The sequence below is a fragment of the Chenopodium album genome, chromosome 8 (assembly GCF_948465745.1).
Source record: "Chenopodium album chromosome 8, dcCheAlbu1.1, whole genome shotgun sequence".
Taxonomy (NCBI): domain Eukaryota; kingdom Viridiplantae; phylum Streptophyta; class Magnoliopsida; order Caryophyllales; family Amaranthaceae; genus Chenopodium; species Chenopodium album.
In genome coordinates, this window is record NC_137841.1 from 34,728,622 (window position 1) to 34,740,190 (window position 11,569).

At 36.5% G+C, this 11,569-nt stretch overlaps 1 protein-coding gene across 1 annotated transcript; it reads right to left on the minus strand.

The window, feature by feature from the left end:
- Positions 1–7,685: 7,685 nt before the first annotated feature.
- Positions 7,686–11,023, minus strand: LOC145641818 (pyruvate dehydrogenase E1 component subunit alpha-3, chloroplastic-like). The gene is made up of 3 exons (XM_081692787.1): positions 10,564–11,023; positions 9,430–10,207; positions 7,686–8,177 (listed from the first exon to the last, which is right to left on the minus strand). Exons 1-3 carry the CDS (start codon positions 10,813–10,815, stop codon positions 7,900–7,902), a joined length of 1,308 nt encoding a protein of 435 aa, XP_081548913.1. The 5' UTR covers positions 10,816–11,023; the 3' UTR covers positions 7,686–7,899.
- Positions 11,024–11,569: the final 546 nt, after the last annotated feature.

Consider the following 11,569-nt stretch of genomic DNA (forward strand, 5'->3'; position numbering starts at 1 on the left):
GTTACCCATGTTGTTGATTGTGCCCTTTTATTGTTTATTTAGCCACATTACAAGCCTATATAAGCTCCATTGGTTACTAGTCCCAAGCTTGGCTTGGGGGAGCTATTAGTTGGTGAGGTGAGGGAGTTGTGGTGTGCACATTATTTGCACAATGTGGGAATAAAAGAAGAGTGATTATTCTTTGATTTTATGATTGGAAAATATTGATATATTGTGTTACAAAGTTGAAATTTCCAATATGAGTTAAAAGAAAAAAAAAGAAAAAAGAAAAAAAAGTTGTTTCATATGTTCAAATGTTCTATTTGAAGGTTGTTCAAGAAAAAAAAAGGAAAAAAAATTCAAAAGAAAAAGAAAAAAATTCAAGTTTGAGAAGAAAGAAAAAAATAATGAGTTCAAAGATTGTATTGCACTCAAGTTCTACATTATCATATTTTTATGAGTGAAATTTGTAAGTGTTGGGATTGTTTATATTGTTTGGAGTTGTATTTGGTGGATTCTTGTTGGAGTTAGTTATGTTGATGGAGATGTATGATCATCATTTATTTTGATCATGGGTTTATTAGGATTTGGCTCCCTTAATGCATAGCTTTTCTCTCACATATTCCCAAATTTATCCTACCCTTTACCCTAGCCTTACATTACAAGCTTTAAAGACCTTCCGACCTTTGTGCATAGAGTTGTGTGAATGTGAAAGTGTTGTTTATCAATGCAAGTTATGATTTGACATATTTCGAGTCGACTAGTAGGTTGAGCGTTCATTGTTTTAAACACACGAGAGTGTGAGATGGGTGGGCATTGTTCACAAATAAAGGGGTTGGTTGGAGATCGATCGAGTACATTTTTTACTCGCCACATAAATGAGAGTTGAGTGCGTGAGCACTAGTCTTGAATTCTATATGCTCATGTGGTTTGCTTTACTTGACAATTGTTGGGGATGAATGATAGTTAGATGTATGAGATTGATTGACATTGAAGCATGTTCATTAGATTTATCTTGAATCGTTTGTGCTTGATTTTGTTTATTGGGATGAGGCATGTTTTATATGTTCGTTGATGAGCTCTTTGCTTAGGGACAAGCAAAGGTTTGCTTTGGGGGAGTTTGATATATCCAATTTATATAGTGTTTTACCCCCGTCCCGCGGTCGTAATTAGTAGTGTTTTTGCCTCCTTAGAGCCACTTTTATTACTAATTTGTGTTTTCTAGTGTTTTCGTAGTTTTAGTTGTATTTTACAGGAAATTGCACTTTTGGAGCATTTTCCCGGGTTTTTATGGATCAACTACGGAAGCTAGAAAGACACGACCACTCTTGAAGCCCAGGATCGGTGAGAGCCGATGATTAAGGGCTCGGTATGAGATATCGGGGCTATTGGATAGATTAATCAAGACCCGATAAGGAAACTTAGATTGGGCCGAGGAATTGAGCCCAATTGAATCCCAAGCCTCGAAGAAGAAGACCGGGCCCGATCGGGCGGCTGCGCGCATAAAGACCCTCAAGGAAGAGGCGCGCCCGATCGGGTGAGCGTAAGCTCGATCGGGCGCAGCACACCAGCAGCGGGCAAGGCAAAAAAGGCGGGCCCGATCGGGCGCGTGCTTTTCTCAGAGCTGATTAGATTAGTTTTAATTTTTGTTTTGAGGAATGTTTAAGTACGAATTATGTACGTAATTTTGGATTACCTTCTTCTTTAGATTTTCTCTCTCTACTTAGGATATTTCTCTCTCTTAAATTCTCTCTCAACTTTTATTCTTAATTACTTCCATTAATCCAGATTTCTTTTGGTAACAATTTCTTCTCTTTTAATTTCAGCTATTTTATTTATTTCTTTATTTATGTTTTGCATTATTTATTTGATTAGTTTAGTTATGATGATGCTTGAGTAGTTTTATTTCTAGGGTTTATGGGGATCTAATAAATGATATGAAGGGGTAATTTTGTGATTGTTAATTATCAATGCTTGGTTAATTTCCTATTGATTGATTTAATGTTATGCAATTAGGTTTGGCCAGATTTAATTGTATGAGTTTAGCAATATTAATTCGAGATTCGACAGATGAGAATTGATGTTTAGGCTTAGTTTCAATAGGCAGATTAATTTGTAAATGGTTAAGTCGAGATTCGACAGATGAGATTTAATACCGGTAAATTAACTCTGTGATTATAATACGTAGCGAAAGCCCTTTATAATCTGATTAATCAATGCTTGATGATTGCTTATTATGATTTGCCCTGGAATATTGTTTATTAGTGAACCTATGCCCTAGGTCTTTTAATATTTGATTTTCCCTTACTTTATTTCTTTCGACCTTATTCTTCGTAGTATAGAATTTATTTACAACAAAATTGGTTACTTTGATAATTTAGATTATAATAATTAATTAGGAGTAGGAAGACTTGTTTCCCTGTGGAGTTCGACCCTACTTCCCTATCTACTTTAGTTAGAGGACTTAGGTAATTACTTTTGATTAGGGGATACAACTTTACCCTTTCAAGGAGTTGAATTAAGAACAAAGTAGAGAACAAAGTTGTAGAGAGAGAAAATAATCTAAAACTAAGTAGAGAGAGAGAGTCTAAGAGAAGAAGTAAAACAAATTAAAACTACTCAATCGTACTTATACAAAACCTCTAATTATTCCTAATTAGAAACTAAGTAATCGTCGAAGAAGCCTCCCCAGAAACACGCGCCCGATCGGGCGCGCCTTTTTCCTCGTATCACGCTTCTGGGCAGTCGCGCCCGATCGAGCCAATGCTTGCCCGATCGGGCCCGGCCTTAATTGGAACCTTGGACTTAGATTGGGCTATTTCTTAACCCATCTTCGGATTTCCAGTTAGGGGCTTTAACCATTCAGCCCAATGCTTGTATTTCACATGTCGAGCCCTTAAAACACCGGCTTGATAACTCTAACTGGCCTTGGGCTACAAAAAAGCGGTCGTGCTCCTCCAATGTTCGTATTTGCTCCATAAAATTCCGGGAAAATTCTCCAAAAGTGATGGATGATGAAGAAGAAGCAGACAAGAATTGGAAGACAGCTAGGAAGGAGAAGATAGATTAGAGCATTGCTTTACTTTCAATTTACTAGACAATTTTTTTTTAAGTCAATTTTATTTTTAAAGCTTTATTTAAAATTCCATCAATAATGTAATTTTTACTTTATTTTATTAATGAAATTTCAGATTTTTTTTTTTTTTAATTAAATCAACTTTTACATTTAAAATTCTTTTTTAAAGTAATGAAAACAACTTGAATTATTCTGAAAATTATTCGAGTACAAAAGTCGAAAATTTCCAGAAAACACCGAAATTTTCCCAAATTATTGCGGAACACTTGGCACTTCAATTCAAACTTTGTCGCCGTCTAGAAAATTGTCGAAGTTGCATCGCGCTGAACTTAAACTTTGTGCACCGACTATTCTGTTGCTGACGAATCGATTTTTGTGAGAATTAAAGTGGTCGCACCTTGTAAAGGGTTGCCTACGTATCCTTTCCTAAGGAATCATGCCAAACGTAGCTCTCTTGAGTATCCTACTCAAGTAATTATGAATAGTACTTCTTAAGTTAGTCAATATTTGTCATGTTTGAAAAATCATTACCATCCATGTCAGTTAACTTTGCAGTACCTCCTGATAGGATGGTTTTGACAATGTATGGTCCGGACCAATTAGGCCTGAATTTGCCTCTTGGGTCTAGGACATTCTTCCTTAGTGCTTTTAACACCAAGTCTCCTACCTTGGTATTTCTTGTCTTGACCTTCTTATATATTAAAGTGTCTAGCCATATGAATTTGGTAGCATTGAGTATGATGTAGAGCTTCTCGTCGTTACTCATCAAGTAGAATTAGCTCTTCATATCTTGCTCTAGTCCATTTGACTTCATCGAGTTTACTTTCCAATGCAATGTGTAAGGAAGGTATTTCTAGCTCTACAGATTGTACGACATCCATTCCATAGACTAAGGAGAATGGAGTATCTCCTGTTGATGAGCGAATTGACGTGCGATAACCCCAAAAGCAAAGTGGAGTTTGTCAGGCCAATCTTTGTAATTTTCAATAATTTTCTTGATGATAGTCTTTAAGTTTTTATTGGCCGCTTCTACCGCACCGTTTGCTTGATTCAATGGATGTTTGACTATGGTGCATTCAAAAGACTTTGAGGCTATAAAAGATGTTTCCTGGTTATTTCAAAAGTTAAGTGGGAGACTTATTGTGACAAGATAGGATTGAGGGGTCTACCTATTAAATTAGGAAATGTGTCATGGCCGCTTGAAGAGGGAGAATTCAGAAAATACGTGGCCGCGTTCAAATGTATTGCTCAGTGATCATTTGGTTTTGTGATTCTAAAGATTTCAAGAAACGATTTGTAGATTAATATAAGATCTCGACATGTGATGCAATCATATTATCAAGTCGATGCATATTGACTTAAGGAATTTGAATATTGCACACTTGTCTCAAATAAATGGGAGATTGATGGAATTATGTCTTCGTTGTGTGCAATTACTAGATATATAAATGGATCAAATTATGGAGATAATTAAGTTCGTACTTTGGGGTTGTCATTATATCATAGCTAGAGGTATTAACGATCTTTGGGATAATAAAATAGGCCAAAGCCCAATTGGACGGATCCTATAAGGTCACACAAAGGGCCTATATTGAGCATTAGAGGATGAAGCCCATCACAGGCCTCATCACTCTAGGTGGTCGGACATATGGAGGAATAAGGGGAGTTTTTGGGTTTCATGACTTAGTCTAATTCTAATGAAATTATAAATAGACTAAGTTCCTAGGGTTTTCATGAATTGAATTCAGTGATCAGTTTGATCAAACCCTAATTAGCAAACACGAAACCTAACCCTCTCAAACTCCTCTCTCTCTCTCTCTCTCTCTCTCTCTCTCTCTCTCTCTCTCTCTCTCTCTCTCTCACGGCTCTCCCCTCCTCCTCGGCGCCTGTGGTGGTTCGTGGTGGTGGTGATTTGTGCGGTGGTCGTTTATCAGTTAAAGGTGGTGATCGTGGTTCTTCCCTTTCACTCGACCAATCTAGTATTGGTGGACGACTCATTCGAATCTCCTGGACTAAGTAGAGGAGCAACTCTTGGGGCTCTATTCTCTCCCTGATTTGCCTGTCAAATAGCTTTGTAGAATTCACGCTTCAAAGGTATGATTATGTGTCTTGTGTGTTATGCATGCGATCTTGAGATTAGGTGTTTTATGAATATGATTCATGATTTTCCGCATTATAGTACTTATAAACTCCTACAGTTGTGTCCACTGAAAAGGCAGATAGAAGCTGGAGAAATCAGCTACAGGCGGAATTAGAGTTTCTCTCTCTAAAAAAATGCTCTCTTTCTCTCTCTAGACTTGAAGAATGGTCAAAAATGGGGGGGAAAGAGGGAGTAAAACCCTATTTATAGAAGGGTGAAAACAGGGAAATCCCCGTCACTCTAACAGAAGGCGGACAGTCTTTTTATTGTTCACCATTCATAGGGGGGCGCGTGTCACAAGCACCCCGTGGCCTGCCACTTCACCCCTGTGAGGGGAAAATATTTCGGAAAAAAACTCCCTAGACACATGGCCCAATCAGAGAGAGACACACGTCAGTCCTAAACAGGTCTAATATGGGCCACTCAACAGTTAACACGTGTTAGCCTCAGATAACAAATGGAATTACGGCCTTGAAGCCCTAATTCCCAAGAGCGACGCAAAACGACGTGGCCCATTAGGTCATCCTGACCTAATGAAGGGCACATTTTCCAATGATCCTATAAATAGGGAGATCTCCCCATTTGGGGGGACACAATTCATTTATTACAACAAACCTACATTCTCTCACATCAGAGAAAACACTTGATTTGGAAATCCGAGAATATCTCACTTTTACCTTTTCCTCACCTTTTCATATTCATTCTTCGACCGATACTAACTTGATCGTCGGAGGCGGAGCTCCTACCAACCGGAGTCTCCGTATTTTGTAGGTACAGATCGCGCCGGACCAGTCTTGGTGACATAACTCTCCCAAGGGACAAAAACACCCTAAACAAATATGTCATCGACGCTAATTTTTATATCAATATTGTCAATTGGTCTCTCGGAATATAAATTAACCGAGCCAACTTTATATCTGAAAATCCGATGATTAATGCTTTGAACACTGCTAGTAACATAAAAGCTTATATTGAGAACAGGTTTATTAAAGACTTAGTTTAGAATGGTTGCTTAAGCTTTCACAAACCAGCTTGTTAAACTCAATTAGGGAATTTACCTGATGGTTCTAATTAGAGCTGTTAAAAGCTAACCCGACCCGAAATACCGACCCAAACCCAATTATTAACTAACCCATCTGAACCCGAAAAAATAGTGACCTAAACCCGACCTGACCCAACCTGAAACCAATCCTAAATCCGAGTTGACCCGAGTATGAAAGATCCGAACCCGAACATGAACCGACCTGGATATGACCCGACTTGAATTCAACCTGACCCGTTCCTTACCCGACCTTTTACTAACCTAACTCGAAATTCAACCCGACCTGTTACAAACCCGACCCGAAATCAACCCGACTTGTTATTGACCTGACCTGAATTTTGCCCGACCTATTACTAACCCGACCTAATAATTCAACCTGATCTGTTACTAACCCTATGTGATATCAACACGACTTGTTATTGAACTGACCTAAACTTAACCCAAATTGTTCTTGACCCGATTTCAAATCACCTTAAATTCAATTTAGACCACCTTATTATTGTTGATCAATGCATTTTGTCTAGGGAGACCAAGTCGGTCCAGGCCAGCAAAAGAAATGAGCATCATCCCCAAATTTAAGAGTTAAATATAGTACTCTATATATTTGTTGTATGGTCAAAGGAGATAATTATCTTCCTAAATTATAAGCTATGGTTCCCTAGTATGTTGCCATATGTATTATAGTTAAACGAAATAATTAGCTTGATAAAAATGATAATTATCTGTTTATAGTTAGTTGAACCAGAATATGACCCGACTTAGATATGACCCGACCTAATTGTAACCCGCAAATTATTGACTTGAACATAACCCGACTTGAACCCAAGAATGATCCGACTTGAAAATGACTCAACCTGATTATAACCCGCAAATTATTAACTTGAACTAAACCCGACTTGAACCCGAGAATGACCCACCTTGGAAATGACCCGACCTGATTATAACCCGCAAATTATCGACTTAAACCGAACCCAACTCAAACTCAAGAATGACCCAACCTGATTCTAACCCACAAATTATTGACTTGAACCGAACCCGAGAATTACCCTAACCCGTTTAAACCCGTAAAAACCCGAATTAAACCTGACCCAAACCCGATAAGATGTATGACCCGACGTGACTCAACTCAAGCATGACTCAACCCGAACCCGACCCACATAGGTTACGACATTAACTCAAATTGACCCGACCCGAGTTGACCGACCCAATCTTACACGACCCAAACGCGACCTGTTTACCCGAATTGACAACTCTAGCTCTAATGATCATTGTAATTTACACATGAGTGCATGAATAATAACACCAGGTGTAGAACAATGCAAACAATGCGATTTTAAAAAAACCTCCCAGAACCAGATTATATATATATATATATATATATATATATATATATATATATATATATATATATATATATATATATATATATATATATATATATATATATATATATCAGCACATAAACACATCTGAATAACTTGATAGATAAATATATCGGCACATAAAAGACTAGAATCACGGCTGCACAGCTGCAGCTCAAAACAAACCAGATAACACTATTCAACAGGGATACAGAATGAGAAACCTAATAAAACAATAAGGTGTTATGAAGAGGAGGTGGGTTATAAGGAGGAAAAAATACATTAAAATCCTGAAAATAAGTTAAAGTTGGGCAGTGCCTTCTGTGAACTTTGGATCTTCACATCTGTATTTACCATCAGGTCCAATTCCAAATCCCTTTGGATCTGCAAACACATTCTCAAGAAGTTGGCTTCGAAGGGGAGCAGGGCTTTGATCTGCAAAGTCAACAGCTTCCTCAACTAGTTCATCTATCTTCTTCTTGATTGCCTTCAGTTCAGCTTCGCTGGCCAACTTGTTCTCAATCAAGTACTTTTTCAAAGAGTCTATTGGATCTCTAACACTGTAGCGAGCCTTTTCATCTGCCAACAAAAGTGAATTATTTGTCAATTGCAAAATTATATGAAAAAACAAAAGTCAAGATGCCATCTTCATCACTATGACTTCGAATAACTCAAGTTAATTATTTATACACCTAAGAAAACTGAAAAGAAATGTATGGTATCAGATAGAATGATGTCCTCCTGTATGTAGTAGACCTATTAGATACGCAGAATAAGAGAAGGTATATGCAATGGTAAAAGTGAGCCATGCATGCAACTCGCCTGTAATTCATCCAAAAAGATGTCTCATGATGTCCACCTGGTTTTCTTTTCTAATCAAAATATAATACACTACAATAAAATATAACATAATTAAAATAAAACTACATCTGCCAAAAGAGTTATAAAGCTTAACAAAGGTTTCATCAATAACTGACACTGACGGACTACTTCAAGGGGCCTTCCACAGAGTGCAGCATCTCAATGCCAGTCAACTTCTGAGTTTTTAAGTAGAAAAAGGTTACAAAGGTATGCATAATTCATATGCTCAAATTTCAAATAAAATCCATGATAAAAGTTCTTTATTAGCCACGGATTTTGGTAGTAGCTGGTGTTAAAGTTCATTTGACAGCAGGAAATATCTCTTACACTTCTATCAAACCAATAAAGGATTTTTGATGGTGTAGAAAAAATAGACTATGATTGATTCCATAAAAAGATGTCTAATCCGCAATATGTTTGTTTTGATAGGTCTGTGAGAGAATAAAAAGGTAACAAGGTCAACACAGGATAGAAAATTACTATGACAAACAAAACAAAATTACTCCACAGCTTAAAACTCATTGCTTTTTACAGCAAAACAAAGATCAAACAACAAGATGGGAGACACTTCTGGTACCAAAGGGGATTACTTAGAAACTCGTGACAGTTGCACAAATTAATTACTTCTAGATAGATATGTTTTGAAGAAAATTTATTGGCAATTCCAACAAATTGAAACAGATAAGCTAGTGCTACAAAAAAAAGGGAATCGTCACTTTTGTTAATACTGAGTTCTTGAAAGGGAGTTACAAAAGTGCAAACCCTATATATGCTAGTAACCAAAAATGGTACTAACAAGATTAGGCATTGATAATCTTTGAAAGCAATCATAATTTTCACATTATTACAATTCAAAAATAGACATTCATGAATACTGGAAAACATATTAAGACACAGAATATTATACAAAACAATTAATGTAATCCTGCAAGTTAAAAAAAAGAATGAAGTAAAATTAATTAAAACTTACCAGGGTCACGAAGCTCATCAGGGTCTGCCAAAGAGTGTCCTCTAAACCTGTAAGTTTCACATTCCACCAGGGTAGGACCTCCTCCACTCCTAGCCCGGTTAACAGCATCTTTTGCCACCTCCCTCACCTTCAAAACATCCATTCCATCTACATGGACCCCTGGCATCCCAAAAGCAGGACCCTTCTTCCAAATCTCGGGATCAGAAGTTGCCCTTACATGGGACATTCCAATTGCCCACAAATTATTCTCCACTACAAAAATAATGGGGAGTTTCCACAATGCAGCCATGTTCAAACACTCAAAGAACTGCCCATTGTTACAAGTCCCATCTCCAAAGAACGCCACTGTCACATCATCACAGTTCTCCTTCAGCACCTCTCTCTTATACTTGCTCGTAAATGCAGCTCCCGTGGCAACAGGAATTCCTTCCCCAATGAAGGCAAAACCACCGAGAACATTATGCTCCTTGGAGAACATGTGCATAGACCCTCCTTGCCCGCGGCAGCAACCAGTGGCTTTACCAAAAAGCTCACTCATCACAGCACGAGCAGGGACACCCTTGCTAAGGGCATGAACGTGATCACGGTAAGTACTAACAACAGAATCTTTCTGGGTTAATAACTTGATAAACCCAGTTGAAATAGCCTCTTGCCCATTATATAAATGGACAAATCCAAACATTTTTCCCCTGTAATACATCTGGGCACACATATCCTCAAACTCTCTACCCAAAGTCATGTCCTCATAAAGCACCAAACCTTCCTCTTTAGTAATCAACTAGAAAAAATAATCAACAATCAAAATTCTTCCTTAATAAATTCTAACAGTTACATGATTATAGATCAGCTTTAATTTGCTTTTACTGAGTGTTTCAAATCAACAATTCTGATCACAATTAACAAATTATAAAATATATATACAATCACATGACATAAATGCCGTACTTATCATCAAATCATGACATTAATCAAGACAAACATTCAAATTACCTAACAGCCTTGCACTTGTAACTAAAAACTAGTAATACTCATACAAATCACATTATTTTGTTTTTGAGAAAAACCCGAAAACTGAAAACAAAAAAGATAACAAACAAGCCGTAAATTAAGAGAATTTAGTGATAAAAAAATTACCAGATTTGAAGGAGAAGCAGCAGTTTTGGACTTCTTTTCCTTATAAACCTCAGACACAGCAACAACAGTAGTGGAAACAGAAGAGCATGAAAAGGGTATTTTCGAAGAAACGCTAAGTTTGTTAACAGATCCAAGAAAAGAGGGTTGTAAAGATTTAACAGGATCAAAGAGGGGTTTGTCATTGGATCTATTATAACTATAATTATGATTGATGGAGTAAAAGATTTTGGGAACAGCCAAAGCAGAAGACATGATGATTGATTGGATGAATGTTAACAGAAAATTGAAAAATGCAGGAAAAATTGTGTTGGAAGAACAAACAAATACAAGAGGGAAAATGGGGAAGACGAAGAAAAGAGTGGAGAATTAAAAAGGGGAATGGCGGAGTAAACAATGAAAGGGGAGTTGTGTCGTGGGAATGTCGTTCACCCGCAAAAAATAGGAACAAGCAGGTTGTGTATTCGCAAGTTTTCCCCTTTTCTTTTCTTTTTGTTAATTAACTTCACCTATGAGGTATATTCTTCTTTTTTAATTTTTGGGTTTTTTTTTTTATTCATTACTAGATGAAGCAGCGACACATAATTTGTTTGAAGTTTTTAAAAACAAATATTTTTGTATGTATGTGATAAAATTTGTCAATTATTCGTTTTTAATAATTTTTACTCTTAAATAAATTGTAATTATTTTTTCATTTGTTACAATGCCTGCGTTTCATATCATTTGTAATTATTAGACACTTTTCGTATACTTTATGTCAACTCGTTGCAAATAATATGAAATAGAGGTAGTATATTTATATAAAATACTTAATATTAAAAGATAAGATTTTATATCTAATTAATTTAAAGGAAAATTTTTTTTCAAAAAAAAAAATTAAAAAAGAAAAATTTGTAAATTGAAACCATTTAAAGTTAGTGTTTTGCGAATTGCATTCATTTTCAAAAAAATAAAAAAAAAATCAAATTGCAGCGCAAAAGTTCTTATAAATTGTAAATTGCATCCCGAT

Coding starts and splice junctions, on each gene's coding strand:
- LOC145641818 (XM_081692787.1), bottom strand. CDS start 10,815: ATGTCTTCTGCTTTGGCTGTTCCCAAAATCTTTTACTCCATCAATCAT. Junction 10,208..10,563: donor CTGCTTCTCCTTCAAATCTG/GTAATTTTTTTA, acceptor TATTTTTTCTAG/TTGATTACTAAAGAGGAAGG. Junction 8,178..9,429: donor TGATGAGCTTCGTGACCCTG/GTAAGTTTTAAT, acceptor TTTTGTTGGCAG/ATGAAAAGGCTCGCTACAGT.